Here is a 19,331-nt window from a genome sequence, read left to right as displayed (position 1 = left end):
CTTAGGGGTTCCCTTAGAGACAGGAAAGGAGGCAGAATCTCACACACATCAAATCACTAAACAACCTATCTGACAGGTTTATCGTGAGCATCAAGACAAAGGATAATGTGGTGAACTCATTATTGGAGAAGGCGATGGCACCCCACTCCAGTACTCTTGCCTGGAGAATCCCAGGGACGGGGGAGCCTGGTGGGCTGCCATCTATGGAGTCACACAGAGTAGGACACAACTGAAGCGACTTAGCAGCAGCAGCATTATCTATAGTATCTAGTAGCTTATGGTAGATGTGAAGTAAATATTGGCTATTATAAGTCATGTTCTATGTGGCATAGCTTTGTAGCCAAGTCAGGTTTTGCACCAAAGTCAACTTTCTTCCTTCCTTTTCTTCCTCTCTCTCTCTCTACAAAGCAAAGTAATGAAAAGTGTTTTCGTATTGGAAAAGAAATGATATCCTAACTATTATACTAAAAAGGCATTTTCCTTGAAACTGAAATCTTCCACAAAGCCACAAGAGGGAGCCCACTGACTTTCCTAAAAGAACAAAATGTTAACACTTAAAAAAAAAAAAAAAAAAAAATTGAGCCTTTCCAAACGAGCTTAAGCGTGTTTGTCTCTTGTTCTGAACTGAATATTTTCAAGCAGTGAATCTGTTTTATCCCAACAATGACTTCCCTTTGTCACGTATGCATTTCCCTGTGACTAGCTCTCTGCTATGAGTTTGATGTACCCGGTTTTATAAACGTATGAGATCCAAGACATTTCCTTTTCCCACTCCCTGAAATAAAGGTCTAAGTATTAATTGTTGGAAAACAGTTAAGTGATCTCACTACTTCCATGGCAGAAACTTCCCATTTCCAGCTCAACTCGAATAATTTCTGAAACTATCATTCCCAGGTGAGAGTTTATGTCTCTCAGCCCTCCCTTTACTTGATTATACACTGATTTTTACTCTAATCTGAGAAAATTAAGTGTAGCTAGCATTTAAGTATGATTAAAATACTCAGTAATGCAGATGTACCTGGTAGAGGCTACATCACAATATAGCACGTGTCATTCTTTCAAATAACCACTAACATACAGATTAAAAGATACCATGAAATAAAGATCGACTCAAATGTGTTTCCTCTCATTTCCACCAGGTATCATATTCGTGTCATGACTTCTCAATAAACAGTCTATAAGCTAAACCCCTAGGTAGAGAGATGGGGGAAGTTTCCAACAGGTTAATATGACACTTGCTCTGGTATGACTGGGGTTGGGGGCTGTTCGAACAGACAGATCAGCAGAGCACATCTCTCTTCTGCACTCAGCCTTTTGTTCCTTTGTGAAGACAGCATCTAAATTATGCATATGAAATGGATTACACATATCTCACTATACGTATACATATGAAAATGTGATAATGTAAAATGCCCTTGAACCATATTCAAGGGCCTCTAGTTAAGGAACTGATAAAAAAGTGACTATGATTACTAGCTGTCTTAGTGGTTTTATATGAAACAGGTCATCTTCTCAGGTCAGCCTTGCCCTGTGTTTAGTTTTATTCTTGTCCAACTTAATACAGAAAAGTGAAAGAGGCTCAAATGTCTCAACACAGCACTGTAGAGTCAGAGAGTCAAAAGTTATAAAGCTGGTATGACATCTGGTAAGACTTCGAGATTCCAAAGCTTTACCCTCCTCCTTTGTTGTTGCTCAGCCGCTCAGTCATATCTGACTCTTTGAGACACCATGGACTGCAGCACTTCGGGTTTCCCTGTCTTCCACTGTCTCCTGGAGTTTGCTCAAGTTATCTTCCTATCCTTCTAGAATTTCAGACTTGGAAAGAACTATCGGGTATTAATAAACCAATAATGTGACTTGAGATTCAATGCCACAAGCTAAAAACAATTATTTCCATGGCTTGAGAAATAAAGATCACATGTGCAAATGGTGTGCAAAACATACAACTGGGTTATTATGATAATTTGTTAGGAATAAATAATAGGCAAGTGATAAATACAACTAACTTTAAAAAAAAACCTCTAAGTTATCATTGGATTGATACTGAACAGATATGTTCTATTATAAACTTCTCCAGGATAAGAATATATTTTCTAACCACAATCTAAAGGAAGATGGTGTGTGTACACATACTTAATAAATGCAGACTCACAAAAAGAGAAAGAGAGGGTGAAAGAATTGAAAACTGGGGATGAGACAAAGAAAGACACAAGGGGGCGGGTGGAAACAGGAAGAGAGAGACACAAACGCAAGAGTCGGGGAGAGAGAGATGGACGGTCAAGTCAGGTGGAAGCGGGGAGAACTCAGAAAGAAATGGATTGAGTAGGGGTTAAGAACTCCCAGAGAAGACTGTGTGGACTGGCAGCAGGGCTGACCAAAAAAGAGAGAGGAATTAAAATCTTCGGAACAAGATGCCTTATCGGGCATCCACTGAGGTCAAACATCATTACTTCCAGTTGAAAAGGCAGCTTATAACCCTCTGGAGAGTTCTTGAAAAGATTTCTTGCTTCGGCAGCTTTTCCAATCTTGCTGGTTAGGAGAGGGCATCATAGAGCCTGCTGGGATATTTTGCTGAGAAAAACTTAATTTTGTGGGTGCCTACTCTGAGCCAGGCACAGAGATGAAAAGGCACTCTGTGTAACTTATCATGCTGACTTTATAAAAAGGAACATCGAGGTACTGCTCTGAGTGCATGTTTTTGATAGGAGGTTCACATCGCATGTTAATTGTATAAATGGGAGGAGGGAAGGATCAACCTGCTGATAATAATCAGTTAGAAACTGTAATTTTCAATTAATTTCCAAATGAACCTGAACAAATAAAATCCCACTTGCTCACTAACTGTGGGTACTCAAATTTACAAACGAACGGTGCAGTCATTTACATCCTGGGCTAAGGAGCCAGTGATTCAGGTTAGAAGCTGCCTGTCTCTGACGTGCCAAATGATATTCAACTCTGTGAGGTGAGATGTCCCTCTCTGAAAAGTAGCAGTCGTATCACCCATCTCACAGGGTTTTGTAAAAAGTAAACAAGATAAAGTGGGTGAAACAGGTGGTGCAGTGATAAAGAATCTGCCTGCCAGTGCAGGAGACACACAAGATACGAGTTCGATCTCTGGGTGGGGAAGAGCCCCTGACGAAGGGAAAGGCAACCCAATCCAGTACTCTTGCCGGGAAAATTCCATGGACAGGGGAGCCTAGCAGGCTACAGTCCATGGGGGTCACAAAGAGTCGAACATGACTGAAGACGCATGCACGAATGAAACAGAGTACCTGCTTTTAAAGTGACTGATAAACTATGTTTCACTGTTCAGTCACTCAGTTGTATCCGCCTCTTTGCGACCCCATGGACTGCAGAACATCAGGCTTCCCTGTCCTTCACTATTTCCCAAAGTGGCTCAAATTCATGTCCAGTGAGGTTTTCCTGAAAGTATATTCTTTGTCTACGGTTTTTTCGCTCAGTGATGTCCACTCTTTGTGACACCATGGACTGCAGCTAGCCAGGCTCCTCTGTCCATGGGGATTCTCCAGGCAAGAATACTGGAGTGGATTGCCATTCCTTTCTCCAGGGGAACTTCCTGACCCAGGGGTCGAACCTGGGTCTCCTGCCTTGCTGGCAGCCTCTTTACTGTCTGAGCCACCAAGGAAGTCATAGTTTTGGGGGCAAACTAATTTTCACTTTGATTACCAAAACTATCCGCCATATGAACTGCCAAGCATCCCGTGGACTGCAACGCAGATCTAAGCACAGAAATGAGGGGATGTGTGTGGCTAAAGTGACTACTCCATATTCCAAATCTTTTTCCAATGGGGTGATTTGGCCCCTTTTCCCCAGGGGACATTTGTCACTGTCTCGAGACCTTCTGAGTTGTCACTGTGGGATGGCAAGGTGTGAATGGCCTCCCGTGGGTAAAAGCCAGGGATCCTGCCAAACATCCTACAACAGACAAGACAGTCTCCACAACAAAGGGTTACCCATCCCAAATGTCAACAGTACCAAGGTTGAAAGACTGCTCTAAATGATGGCTTAGGTGCTTTATATTAACAGCGGTTATATAAATAAAGCTACTCAAAGGGAGGCTGATTAAAATAATATGGATTTCTAATTAAAAATCAGTCTCCTAGCCATGCAAATTTAGGAAAAGATTCAGTGGTTCCCTGTCTCATTTTGAAAAGTTCCCCCAGTTACCTTCTTTACTAGGTCAAAATAACACTTTTAAAGCTAAGGACGACATTTGAATCAGTTCTAATGAGGTGGATGAAACGGGAGCCTATTATACAGAGTGAAGTAAGACCGAAAGAAAAACACCAATACACTATACTAACGCATATATATGGAATTTAGAAAGATGGTAACGATAACCCTGTATGCGAGACAGCAAAAGAGACACAGATGTATAGAACAGTCTTTTGGACTCTGTGGGAGAGGGAGAGGGTGGGATGATTTGGGAGAATGGCATTGAAACATGTATAATATCATATATGAAACAAATCGCCAGTCCAGGTTCGACGCAGGATACAGGATGCTTGGGGCTGGTGCATTGGGGTGACCCAGAGGGATAGTGTGGGGAGGGAGGTGGGAGCGGGGTTCAGGATGGGGAACACGTGTACACCCATGGTGGATTCATGTTGATGTATGGCAAAACCAATACAATATTGTAAAGCAATTAGTCTCCAATTAAAATAAATAAATTTACATTTAAAAAAAAAAGCTAAGGAAGAGGAAGCACCCCTTCTGTTAACATAAATATATTGTGTCTTTGCAGGGTTTTTATCCAGCACATTAACCTGATGGACAAGATTTCACTTCCAGTGCATGAGCTGTACAGTGGACAGTAAAAGACACAGTCAAATTAGGACAAATAAAGAGAAGGTAGACATGTGTGTGTATGTTCCCTAAACTTTGTCTGAATCAAGTTCTTCAATGTTCTGCTCCACCAAAATGAATATTGTTCCAAGTTAATGATAATTGCAAAATGTTATTATTTTTTTCTCCCTGGATGGTCCCCTTCTCTGAATATCAATTAAGTACTGTAAGCACAAGTAAACTGGGACTTTTATTCTTTGTTTGCGATGGTACAAGAGGGCCCTTGTGCTCTCAGAATAGTTATTTCTAGACTCCAATTCCCTTAGGATAGTTTCCTCTCTAGGATAGTTTCCTCTCTAAGTGTTCTTTCCACTTTATTTTTTAAAACAGTTAACTTGAAATAGACCATTTCAAAGAATCAACTAAAAGGAAAAAATGTCCAACATAAAGAATATTAATTTTAAACTCCACTGTGGAGAAAAAATTAACATGTTAGTAAGTTGTAGTGGTTCTATTATTTAATTCTAACAATTAAAACCCAATTTTATCAAGAATAAGAGCTAGTAAGTAACAGCATAGGTTCTCTTGTTTTAGATGCTATTATTATCCCCATTTTCCAGCAAAGGAAAGTGAGGCAAAGACAAACAACTCACTCCAGAGTGTGTATTGAATTCAGATGTCTGGCTGAGAGTCTGTGTTCCTAACTTCTGTGTTACTGTGTCTTTCTGCCAGTTGTAAAATGCCGAAATAGTTTCTTGTGGGAAAGCTCTGATGTGGAGAACACAGAAGAGAAATGGGGACCAGGACAAAGTCAGTGACCCCTGAGGGTGCTGCAGGTTACTCTTCTCTTGACTGGGAATTAATCAAAGTCTGCCCTGGTGATTCTTTCTTATCTGGGGACTCCCCTGAGATGGTCTCTCTGCTTCTGAATCATCCTTCTCCATTCAAAGTCTGAAGTGGTCTCCTTTTCTAAGCTTGTCAGCCCAGTGAGACCAGGAAGGAGACCTGACTCAGCTGCATCCAAAGCACCTCACCCAGCACTGGTCACATATGAGGCATCTAATAAAGGCCAAATCAATCTTAAAGTGAGTTCAGGAGCAATCAGACTAGGATATCTACTCCACCGTAGACTGACCGAGGAGACACGGGTATTCAGTCTAAAGGTCATGTCTTCAGAGGGTTGTCACAAGGACAAGTTCTCCACGGGGCAAACTGGGATCCACATCCACAGAGAGACTCACTATGATAAATATTTCCATTATTGAGTATGATATTATTCTAACATAGAGTTGGCATATTACAGTTGCTGAGTGAATATCACCCGGATAAAATACTATCAAAATTATTTAAACTATAATAAATTATATATAATAATTTAGACATTGTTGAGTACAAGCTATGTTTCCAATGCTAAATGCTGTACATACTTTAGGGTTTCCCAGGGGGCTGGTGGTAAAGGGTCTGCCTGCCAATGCAGGAGACAGGGGTTTCATCCCTGGGTCGGGAAGATCCCCTGGAGAAGGAAACGGCAACCCAATCCACTACTCTTGCCTGGGAAATCCCATGACGGAGGAGCCTGGTGGGGTACAGTCCGTAGGGTCACAAAAGAGTTGGAAAGGACTCGGTGACTAAACAACAACAATTCATAATTTAGGAGATGACCATGTCAAGGAGAAACAATGATCAGTTCTATTTTACAAATAAGGAAATGGAGGACTTCAAGACACTAAATAATGTGCAAGGTCAGGCTGTAAATGGCAGACTTAGGATTTGAATCCAGGTCTGATGGTAAATCTTCAACTCCCAACCACTGTGTTACACTGCTTCACTTGTGAGTGTGGATTTGGAAGCTTTCAAGAAGCTGAAAGCCTGATATTTTGGAGGGGAATACAAAGGATATGCAAGAGGAAATTAAGGCAGTGAGTACTAGGTTAGATCAGATGACATCTGAGGTCCTCATCACTGGGGAAAACTTTTTTAAATAGAATAATTTAAAAGAATCATGTCAATCCTACAGTTCTCCTGAGTATGCGCAGGTATCCATTTGATGCCACTGGAAAATTACCACCCTTTTCAGCAAAGTTCTTCTGAAATGACTCGGCCATTGCTAATTAGTGCTGCAAGGGGACTGCTGCTGCTGCTATTGCTGCTAAGTCGCTTCAGTCGTGTCCGACTCTGTGCGACCCCATAGACGGCAGCCCACCAGGCTCCCCCATCCCTGGGATTCTCCAGGCAAGAACACCGGAGTGGGTTGCCATTCCCTTCTCCAATGCATGAAAGTGAAAAGTGAAAGTGAAGTCGCTCAGTCGTGTCTGACCCCTAGCAACCCCATGGGTATATGTAAAAATATAAATTCCTGAGCGTAAGCTCCTCCAAGGGTTTTGCTCCTGTCTGTCCTGGGATTCTGACTACTGACAGGCACAGTCTACCTCACGGATGCATAAAGCTGAAAGCAAGAGGGTTCCACAGCAGCTGACCCAGGGCTCAAAGAGAATGGGACAAGTTTGGCATGGGAACATTTGTTAGAAATAATATTTAGTGCTTTCAAAATGCGGGGTGAGTTTAAACGGGTAGTAAATTGATAAAACTAAACACTCTAGAAAAAACTCAGAGGTTTTGTGGGGAGTCCTTACTTCTCAAGACTTTAAGAAGGTGACTTAAAGGACCGGATCAAGACAGAAAAGAAAATGTAACTATAAAAAAACTGGTTTTCTAGGGATTTTGGTATAAATAAGTAAAAGCTACCACATTCCCTTGCCAAGGAAATTTATCATTGGAATTTAGTCTTTAAAAAAAAATTCTGTGGTTAAAAAAAGTATCATCTAAAATTCACCGTTTTTAATTGTTTTTAAGTGTATAGTTCAATTGCATTAAGTATATTCACACTGTCGGGCAGCACATCTCCAGAACTTGTTCATCTTGCAAATCTTAATTTCTATAACCACTAGCAACAACTCCCTTTCACCGTCTTTACCACCATGGAAGTTAATCTTTTAGAAACCAATTACTACCCTGTTTAGGAAAAGCATCTTAGGAACTTGCGTAGAAATTCAGTTCAGTTCAGTCGCTCAGTCGTGTATGACCCTTTGCGACCCCATAAATTAGCAGTTTTTAAAAGATGACTCCATCCTGCAACCAATCTCGCTTGCTTGAGACTGGCTCCCACAATCCGAACCAGCTCTGGCCAATCTATCCTGTATAACTGTCCTGAATTCACTGGTTTGTGTATACTGATAGATTTGCTCAGTTTGTGTCAAGTCTGAAGTCAAGGGGAGATTCTGTCAGCAACCAGAGTCCTCTGTTTAGTGCTGAATGGTAGGTTCTTCCTCCAATTCCAGGGCTTGTCTCCTAACTGTATAGTTACACCTCCCCCTAGATTGTCCAGCTGGTGAATATATTATGCAGTGTTAAATATATTGCATCCTTAAAGCTCTTTGTCCATTTTATTTTCATTTCAAAAATCTGAACAGAAGGCTAGCATATTCTTGAACTCTTGGTGAAATTTAAATGTTAATAAAAATAGTATACCCCCAAAACCATACTAATTACTAAAGAATATGATAGTCTCATGGCATTACTTGTATAGAAAACAGAAAAGGGTGGGACTAGGCATTCAAAGCAGAGAAGGCAATGGCACCCCACTTCAGTACTCTTGCCTGGAAAATCCCATGGGCAGCGGAGCCTGGAAGGCTGCAGTCCATGGGATGGCTAAGAGTCAAGACACGGCTGAGCAACTTTACTTTCACTTTTCACTTTCATGCACTGGAGAAGGAAATGGCAACCCACTCCAGTGTTCTTGCCTGGAGAATCCCAGGGACGGGGGAGCCTGGTGGGCTACCATCTATGGGACACACAGAGTCGCATATGGGCTCTGGTCACACAGAGTCAGACACGACTTAGCAGCAGCAGCCATTCAAAGATGTACCGTGTCCCAGCTCTGACACATCTGAGCTGTATAACCTAGGGCAACACAAGCTAACGTTTACTAACCCTAAAACGGAGGGCAATGATAGCATCCCAACATGACTCAAGGAATTCCTGCAAGAACCAAGTAAGATGCAAACGGAAGGAGTGAAAGAAAATAAACTCTACAGGCAAGGCTCTAACTGCAGAGAGGAATACTTAACAGAGAAGAGCAAATATGACCCCTGCTTAATGAACTAAAACTGGAATAAATTTGCCATTGAAAAGGGGCAAACTGAACGTCACTTAATCACCTGTCAATGGTAAAGGATCTCCTTTAAAAAGTGCATTATGTTTTCAAGCTGACCAGAAAACCACTGTAAATAACAGAGCACGCAGTATTTCCCTTGGCAGCAGTATACTAAGTTGGGCATCAGATGTCGAGGGGAGTTAGAAAACCTAGCATGTTATTGAAAGTGAACTCGGACTCCAGGGACTGCAGAGCTTTATCATGGGGTTACTGATAAACTCACGAGAAATTCTTAATTTCTAATGTCTGAGTCATTTATCTGTGATCTTGAGATATTTCTCTGTCTCATGAATTAACTTCTAAAAGAATCACTTGCAAAGAGAAACTGAAAATTCAGGAACAGGAAAAAAACATGGGAAATAATATCTCAAGCTTTTCTTTTAGAAAAATAAAAAGATCACCAATACCGTATTTGCCATTTGCAAGGCGGGATCCATCAAGCCCAGGATCTCTTCATTATAACTTGATTCTAGGCTAATGATGTCATCAATTACATCATCCATCTGAGGGAAAAAGGCAATGGAAGAGAGACAGATATAAGCAAAAACTGTGCAAAGCAATCCAAAGAGAGATCCATGGTCTTTCCTGGTCTAAAGAAGTAACACTTTTTAGTAGAGTCTAAGAGATAACTGTCCTCTTCCTCTCCAAAGGAGTACATTATTGAAGACCATTAATGCTAATGGGTGATGAGGAGGATGATATACACAACCAGCACATAGTGAGTGATTACTAGGTGCCAGTCACTGGGCTCAGGGCTTTTTATGGACTAACTGATTTACCCTGACAATAACCCTACCAGAATAGGTGCTATTATTACAGCAATTTTTCAGGTGAGATACATGGGAAACAGCTTGCCCAAAGTCACAAATCAAAGAAGAGTTAGAGCCACAGTTTGAACTAAACTTTCAATTGTTGTATAAAACTGCCTGCCCTAAACCGGAAAGAGGAACCAGGAAACTTCATCTTGAATGATAGCTGCCTTTTCCTGTTCTCATCTAAATTTACATCCAGTACATTTCCCACACCATCCTTGGAGTAAAAAAAAAACCACAGATGGCTGTTCAACCCTTTGTTCCCACAGAGGTGTGGGGGGCACTGTGTCTCCCAGGCCACTGGTTAACTCTGCAGTAATCTTACAATAACTTGTACACTAAGTCTCTCCTTGTATGCCTGCCAGTGCGCTTGCACTCCCGGAGGAGAGCACCAGGACGAGGTTATCATTACAGTCGTGGAGCTGACATTCCCTCTAGATCAATTTTATTTCTGAAGTACCAAAACATCAGTCACTATAGTAAACAACAGTGATTACATGTGCATTGCAGCAGTTGCAAAGACAAGTCTGTGAAAACATTTCTTCGTAAACATCTTATGTATTTGATCTAATTGGTATGTCTGTGTGTGTGTGTGTGTGTGTGTGTGTGTGTGAGCGTACGTGCGAGCATGCAAACACCTGCTTGGGTCTTAATAGTGCTTCACAAGTACACAGTGAAAGCTCAGAACTCAGAGGGATGCCCCTGTGTACCTTTTTGCCACAGTTAAAGAAGACAGGCTTCAACACCATGGGGCTTGTCAGAATCTTGGCTCTCCCCCTTTCTGGTTTGGGTCATTGCCCCTAATCTTTAAGAGTCACAGTGTGCCAATCTGTAAAATGGGGTTAATAATACTCATGCCCTTATTGGATTCTTGTGAGATTTCAGGACAAACCATATGAAGTGCTCACAGTGCCAAGAATACAGCATACACTCAAAAAACGAGCGTCACTGAGTGACTCCAGAGAAGGATAAATGGAGGTCAGTTTTGAGTAACTGCCAATACTGTTTCCTTTCCAGGTATACCAATTTATGTCCTGTTTAAGAGATGACATTCCAAGTGAATTGGTAAACTGGAAAATGGGCCAGAAGACTTATGAGCAACCTTTCTTTGTAAATGTTTAATCTTTTTTTTTTCAGGTAAAGGACATTAGTGGCTTTGGTGTGAGAGAATTTTTTAAATAATTTGTTCTTTTATGAAAAGAGTCATACATGTTGATAAAAAGCAAAAAAAAAGTTTTCTTCCTCTTATATATCCATGCACACATTTAAAATCTACAAATATAATTAATAAATGGATGTAACATAATTTATATATCCATTAAACAGGATGCCACAGAAGAACTTTTCATTGCTTGGGAAAATATTCATGAATTATCTTAAATGAATAAAGTTTCCAAATATATTTTTCATGAGATTTCATTTTATAAAACTATATAGATCTTACACATACACACATCTTGGTTTTACAGATATTCTGTCCAAGTTGCTAGCCCATAAATTTGTATAACATACTTTGATGATGGTATCTAAATGAAGTACAGCAGTTTACATCTTATTTATTAAAATTTATGTATTTTAAGCACTGTTTAACACCTTACAGCAACTCAGGGGAAAATGCATTTTAGTATCATTTCCCTAGTAGTTTTTAAATCATGAGACATAATGAAGAAAACAGCACTGTTCATAGCTTTCTCAACTGGAAAAAAAAAAAATCAATGGGGGTGGGGGCAAAAATCCAAAGTCATTAAGAAGGTGTGATTAGCCACAAATATAGATCCTCATTACAAAGTGTTATATCCTTGGGCTGCCGAGTCATTCAGTACCTGCATGCACGAAGCTCGTGAATGTGTGTTCATACTTGGGCATTCGCTCTCCGCCCTGTTTTGCTCTTCGAACTTATAAAATCCCTGCAAAAACACAAGCAAAATCAGCCCATGACTTGGATTTGCAAGTGACTGTTCAGTGACATTTTCACACGAGGTTGATGGTGTAGCAACAAGATGAACTAGCTCTCCAGTAAAGTGGAATGTGACCAAGAAGTGAAATAATAAAGGAAGAACTTCCATCAAATCAGTTTGACAGATGACAAGCATGGACAGAGAAAAATAAGATGGTTGGTTTGGGAAAAAGGGAGAAGACTTAGTCCCTCTAGAAATTAAAATCAACCAAACTTCAGAAGGGTTATCTCTGAAATCACGTGAACATTTCAGAGGACAGTCAAACTCCATGAAAATGATGCTCAGCATCTCATAATTTGGAAATAACAGGCATTAAATCACAACTTGCCTTTTAGGTAGGCTTCAAATTTTGGTGCCACAGTTAGCTTTGAGGTATATTTGAGTCTTGTCTCCAACCCAGCCTTTATAAAAAGCAGCTTTCACCAGCAGCAGCAATTTATTAAGGAAACCGAATACACCTAGCGAGGAAATCTTTGCTTCTCTGTTAGATTCTCATGTACTATATTCTTCCAATCCAGCCATGCACCCTCTGTGCTTTTTTTGTTTTTCCTTTCCAGCTCAGGGAGAAATAAAAATAATATTCCAGACATTCACAGCAAGCGGAACTTCTAAACTGCCTGTCCGACACCTTTTCTATTTTTACTATCCCTTTTCCACCTTCCCTTCTCTCCCTGCATTTTCAATGCTTTGTAAATGGAAAGGCAATGGAAGAGAACATTCAGCTAACAAGCAGAAATGGGATAGGAGAAAAAGGGTCCTCGCCTCCGGGTTCTGCTCCGAGGGGGCCAAGTCCCTTGCCTGGAGCCATAACCCAATAACCCAGGGACAGTGACGGGGACCAGAGGCTGGAGGATGACAGCTAGCATGGGCAGTCTGGGACAAAGGCCGGTGAAGGTGGCCACGCGGACAGACTAGAGTCCACAATCAAGTGCAGGAGGGAGATCCGACAGACAGTCATTCAGTGTAAGAGAAAGGAGAGGGGAGGAGACATGAATTACCTCTTTTTCACAGTTGGAGTTAAGTGTAAGCATAGCCATGGGGCTGTTGGGTGCGCTGCTCCCCGGCACTGGTGGCATGACATGGTCGCCAGGCTGGTTTGGACATGGCAAGCTCAGGACTTGGTTGGCATGTTTATTTGCTAAAGTGGTAGAAAGGTACTGCTTTACCTGCTGCCTTTGGGCTTGCTGTATGTGGTACTTGGTGGGGTTTTCGAGGTGGGTCTGCACCTGAACATAGCCATGGAGGGAAGAGAAGAAAGTGCTGTTATTGGTGAGTTTTGGACAGCTCTTCTTTTCAGGCGCAAACATGAGACAGGCCAGTCCGTCAACAGAATAGATTATTAAGCCTCTATTAGGTACCAGGCACTGTGCTGATGGATTTTGCTATTACTGAAGTTTAAAGGCTAACTCTTCGGATTTGGGTTAATACTCTGCCTGGTTTCATTTCCCTGCTAATTAACGGTCCATCTCTTTAAAACCTTGTGCCCTTCTTCTCATGCATAATAGCTAAAAATCTGCAACTATCTGTAGGATAAAAATTTTCTCAAACACACCTGAAAGTTTATTAAGATCAAAACAATAATCCAGAAGAAGGTGTATAACTTATTTCAGTCTTCTTTGGCAAATATAATAGCGTTCTGGTTTGTTTAAAAACACAAAAACAAAACCTCCTTTAGAAACAACTATAAAACGGTTGTAGAACATAAACAGAAACATTCTGATGATTAAATCCACCAGTAGCAGATTAATTCTTCCTGCTTTCATTGGGATATGAATATTCAATATTTTAATTAAGATCTTAACATAAAAAGCAGTTCCACATGAAGCAGTTTCTTTCAAACACAAAAACTTCCATAGATGTGTTTGTTTTTTTCTTTTTTGGATGTGTTTTTAAAGGCATGTATATTAAGCCACCAGAATATTTTCACCTTGTTTCTTATAAGACATTAATAGAGAATACGCAGCTTTTAAACAAAATCAACGATACTCAATATAGTCACTTTTTACTTGAGAAACACAATTTAACCTTACGAGCTATGAACAGGAGTCATGGGGAGAATACAGCCATGCACAGGGGGGAAAAAATCCTACTAATATTTACTCTGTTCAAAACTACATTGGATGCTTATGGCATCAAACAATAAACAACATTAAATGGGAAGACACGTACCAACGGAAAATTGTGTGTCTATTACAACAACACGAAAAGCTGAAACACTCGATTTATGAATTACATTTCAGAGACTGAATAGAAGAATAAAGCTCACCTGATAGTGATTATATTCTAGCATTTCCAGCATAACCACGTTTTAGGTGGCCCCAATCCAACGAGAAACAGTAGACTATCCGTTCCCTCTACTTTCTGTAATTCCGATTCGTAGACTGGCATAGAGAAAGCACTATAAACAAGGTGTCCCGAGATACCACCGGAAACTTCATCACAGCAGCCCTGCTTATAATAACCTAAGCTAATTAGTTATGCATGTAAAAAAAAAAAAAGAGTTCACACAAAGGGCTTTTTTTTTTTTGGAAGCCCTACGAGTTTGCTCTTAAATATTGATATCAACCCCCCCCATCCCACCCAGCTTGACGTCATGCTTTTTTTTCATAAATATAAAAGAACCTTTTTTAAGGGATGAGCTATCAAAGTCAAACTCGCTGTCAGATCAAGGCCAATTCACTATTCATCTTTAGTTCCAGTAGTATTAATAGACAATGCTATTTCTCTTTCAGCAATAGGTTAAGAGCTAGATGCCCTCTTTGGAGAACACTGCCTAAAAGCTACACATGAGACTTTTCTAATGGCTGAGTAACTCGGCCACTTCCAAACGCAGAAAGAGTGTCCTTTAGTATGCGGGAATCCCTGATGAACTTTCGAGTTCAGCAGTCTCATCTTGCATCTAGGTCTCAAGCTGTATCTTATTCTTAGCTGGATAGATAAGTAAATTTCCTCCTGATCTTGCATTAGGAAAAGCGGGAGCTTTTCTAAATAGAAAAGGAAAAATACATATATCCACAGAGGCACTTTCGGATACATATTTACGTGGAAAATAAGAAATACACATCTCCCCAATTTAGTCCTCAAATTAGGAAGCATAACAATTTTCACTGAAAATCTTTTAATGTAATTCTTGGTGCTAGAGAAGAATATATTTATCATATACACAACTGGTGTATTTGTATATTTGCTCATTTATTCATTCCATTATTTAATGTTATTATGTGCTAAACGCTGTTCCAGGCAAAGAATGCACATTGTGGGAAAGTAGATACAATTGTCAGCTTTATGACACTGAGAGTCTGGGGTGAAGCAAAGGAAGGAAAACACAAACAGATATATATTTAAAATTATGATAATGGCTGACAGGCACTGCTGAAATGGTGAGATATTTTAAAGTACAAGAATTTAAAATTCAATAATTTTGTCCAAATGCCCAGGCTAATGAAGTCCTTTAGTTGACAATCTCAAATTGTTTCAAATGACTGATCTAACGTGCACAGAAACATTTTAAGTTTCATAAAGGGTCCAGACATGATAATGATGAGGACAATAGACATTACTAAAATAAACATCAAATGAGGGCAATGGGTGTAATGTGCTTATTTCACTATTACACTTAAAAAAGAAAGGGCTGCACATTTAAAAATAAATGTTAATTCACTGGCAGATCCTTATTCTTTAAATGAATCAGAATTTCAGGCTTTAGTAAGGAAAAAAGCAACTTGTCTGTTCAGCATTGAGAGTGAGGTCTTTACTACAACCAGGTTGAGGTGGTCAGAGTGGGATATATTGTTTCCCTTTTACTGGCAGTGTCTTTTGAAGTAAGTTAAGAACAGACTGGCTATAAACATTATGGAGAAGACAGAACATCCCCAGACATCACCAATCCAACACCTGAAACAGGTAACATAAAGGAGGTCATGATCTGTAGGGTTATGCACAGACCTCACAGGAGTGGTGAGGTCTGTGGCAAACTATAGAGTCCACGTGCTTCATGTAAAAAAAAACAAAACAAAAAACAGCTGACATAATCTGTAACTGACTGTGGCCCTGTGGGAACACCATTCCAGTTGAGTTAGGTTTTTTTTTTCAATTTTTCAGTTTAGCCTGCAACCTGAACTTGTTTTTTCAATGAAAACTCCCAGATTATGAAAATGACACCTAATTGTTTGATTTTTCATACTGTACAAGACAAATCAAACACACTTGTTGGTTAGACTCAACAGAAATGTGGTCTCTGCTCTACACTGTCCAGAAGGAGAATCTTTCTTTCTATATTCTGGGGCCTGGCAGGAACACCAAGGTTCTTAGAAGTTAGTTCTTCTTCTGAAACATTAGTGTCAAATATAGGCCATTCCATTCCTGGTGCTTCTCTGAGAGGCACATCATGCCTGCTGGCACAGTCAGCAGAAGAATTAAGTATTAGAAACCTGGGATCACATTCAGACCTCGCAACTTACTACTTATGTGACCTGCACGATATTAACCTTTCCAGGCCTTTGTCACTTCATATGCTCAATGAGGGTGATAACAGAAACTGCCTGCTAGAGCTGTTTTTGGCATTAAGGGAAACCACCCTTCTACTAGGCTTAGCAATCCATCTCAAACAACAGTTTTCAAATTTTCTCTTTTGCCTTAAGTAAGTAAGTAAGTGAAGTCACTCAGTCGTGTCCGACTCTTTGTGACCCTATGGGTAGACTATCAGGCTCCTCCGTCTATGGGATTTTCCAGGCAAGAGTCCTGGAGTGGACTGCCATTTCTTTCCTTAGGACCTTTTTAAACTCTTAAATGTCTTGTGTTTGTGTGGGTTATATCTATCTGTATTTATCATCTTAGGAATTAAAACAGAAAATTTTACAACACAAGATAACTCACTAGCATATAGTCCGCTGGACATGAGAACAATGACCTTGTAACACATTATGTAGCCTCTGTGAAACTCTTCTGTATAGAGTTATCCTTGGAATCCACAGGGACGGGTTTTAGGACCTCTGCAGATGGCAAAATCCAAGGATGCTCAAGTCCCTAACATAAAATGGCACAGTACTCTCTTTGAGAGATGAGCATTTTAAAAAAGGAAAATAACAGTTTGTTATTATTATAAAAGTATGTTTGACCTGGGGGATTGGCAGGAATCCTGGAGACCCCCAGGGTTCCTGGATGACACTTTGAGAAGCTCTGATCTACCTGTAGCGCTGTTTCTAGCTCATCCTAGCCATGCTATTGCCCACTGTGTTGGTGGTGTATAACAAAGTCACTCACATTCAAAACACTAATAAGCCTAATTTCTCATAGCATTGCTTTTGTTGTTGTTCAGTTGCTAAGTCATGTCCAACTCTTTGAGACCCCAACGACTGCAGCACACCAGGCCTCCCTGTCCCTCACTATCTCTCATAGTTTTCCCAAGTTCATGTCCATTGAATTGGTGATGATATCCAACCATCTCATCCTCTGCCGCCCTCTTCTCCTTTTGCCTTCCATCTTTCCCAGCATCAGGGTCTTTTCCAATGAGCTGGCTGTTTGCACCAGACGGCCAAAGTATTGGAGTTTCAACTTCCACAACATTATTATGAGGCTCTATAACTATAGTCTTTTGACTGCTTTATTTGGCCATGCTGTACAGCCTGTGGGATCTTAGTTCCCTGCCCAGGGATCAAACCCTCACCCCCTACTAGAAGCACAGAGTCCTAACCACTGGACCATCAGGGAAGTCTCTCCTTTCGCTATAGTAAAAGCCATATAAATGTAACGTTCTGTCTTCAACTGTCCTAAACCATAGATTTTTAGTTAATGATTTCCCTCTCATTCATTTTTAAACAGCCAAACAGGGATGCAAATGAAAACACACGTGCCATTAAACATCGGTATGATTTCCTGCTAATTTTTTGTATGTTTTTGTCCTTCAAGCCAACTGTATTATGGAATTCAGATGCCAAAAATTGGGTATTGTTGAGCAGTTGAGGTGCAGACCACAAAATAAAGCTGAATACTTCTCACTCTATCAAAACACTGTATTTTATTGACATAACTTATATTTCACATAAGTAAGTATGGTAGCTATCTGGGTCAAGGGCAAAAATCCAATGGCTTTAAAACTTTTCTTTCCTCTTATTACTACTGTCTTTTTCCCTTTTTCCTCCCTTCATTCAGATCCTGAACTGATAGCAAAAGACTGGGAATGAATCACTTTCTAGCTGTCACCGTTTAGTCTCACCACTTCCCAGGTGACACTGACAGGCTATTTCCCATCAGTTTCATTCTAAAGAGACCCTGGAGCACATCAGTGTAAGAGAGTGCCTGCAGATACCATCAAATTGGCTGACAAAAGAATTCACTGGAGGAAAGAAAAAACCCCATCTGATTGATATCCACTGCACTTCGATTACCTCTACTATTTGTAGATCAGAATAAAAATAAAATTGAGTGAATATTCCCATAATTCTTTTACTTTATAATGGACTTTACTTTTTGAACAAGTCAACAAAACTTTCAGATTTCTCACTTTGTGTTTAGAGAGAGAATGTGTTCTTCTGTTCATTAAGTAAAAGAAATATTAAAATGGATTATAATTCAATCAGATGCTATCCACTACCACCCCCAAGGGCTTCTTTGTTAGCTCAGCTGGTTAAGAATCTGCCTGCAATGCAGGAAACCCCAGTTCCATTCCTAGGTTGGGAAGATCCCCTGAAGAAGTGATAGGCTACCCATTCCAGTATTCTTGGGCTTCCCTGGTGGCTCAGACAGTAAAGAATCCATCTGCAATGAGAGAGACCTGGGTTATATGCCGGGATTGGGAAGATCCCCTGGTGGAGGGCATGGCAACCCACTCTAGTATTCCTGCCCTGAGAATTCCGGTGGACAGAGGAACCTGGCAGGCTACACTCGATGGAGGCGTGAAGAGTTGGATACGACTGAGTGACTAAGCACAGACACCACAGCACCCCCCAAGCCACTCTTCTCTTCATACCATTTTTACAGGACAATGTACAGAGATGGTCACTAATGTAATCATCATCCGTTAGAACATGATGAAACAGAACATTCTGAAACAGCTAGCATTCTGAAATGACTCACCCAAAGTCTTGCCCAGGGTCACGTATGAGAGGTGACAAGATTCTTTTCAGTCCCACAATTACAATATTACCATGAATGAAAACAACAGCCCAGAATGCAAGTTCTCATTCAGCAATGTTTTCACTGCAACCTGGACAACGTTCTCCTTAATAAAAAAGAAAGACAACAAGGACACAAATCCTGACCTAAGAGAGAAAAATCAAAACCATATGCAGACAAATGCAAATCCCAGAAGAGGGCATGGAGAAAAGGAACTCTCCTACACTGTTGCTGGAAATGTAGATTGGTATACACACCACAGAGAACAGCATGGAGGTTTCTCCAACAACAACAAAACCCTAACAACAGAGTGGTCAGAAGATCCAGCAAAATTACTCCTGGGCATATATCCAGGAAAAATGAAAACTCTAGTTTTAAAAGATACATGCACCCCAAGGTTCATGGTAGCACTATTTACAATAGTCAAGA

At 40.4% G+C, this 19,331-nt stretch overlaps 1 protein-coding gene across 6 annotated transcripts in view; it reads right to left on the bottom strand.

The window, feature by feature from the left end:
* MITF (melanocyte inducing transcription factor) overlaps positions 1-19,331 on the bottom strand; it is a 230,614-nt gene that overhangs the window by 22,037 nt on the left and 189,246 nt on the right. For 3 of the 6 annotated variants that reach the window (XM_040247233.1, XM_040247234.1, XM_040247235.1), the window contains exons 3-5: positions 12,788-13,015; positions 11,655-11,738; positions 9,427-9,522 (exon numbers count right to left, since the gene is read on the bottom strand). In XM_040247233.1, coding sequence (XP_040103167.1) covers positions 9,427-9,522; positions 11,655-11,738; positions 12,788-13,015 — 408 coding nt within the window. The remainder of the gene's footprint in view (positions 1-9,426; positions 9,523-11,654; positions 11,739-12,787; positions 13,016-19,331) is intronic. The other 3 variants (XM_040247238.1, XM_040247237.1, XM_040247236.1) reach the window with 2 other exon arrangements.

Source organism: Oryx dammah, unplaced genomic scaffold, assembly GCF_014754425.2.
Source record: "Oryx dammah isolate SB20612 unplaced genomic scaffold, SCBI_Odam_1.1 HiC_scaffold_9, whole genome shotgun sequence".
NCBI classification, from domain to species: Eukaryota; Metazoa; Chordata; class Mammalia; order Artiodactyla; family Bovidae; genus Oryx; species Oryx dammah.
This window is presented reverse-complemented; position numbering and strand designations above follow the sequence as displayed.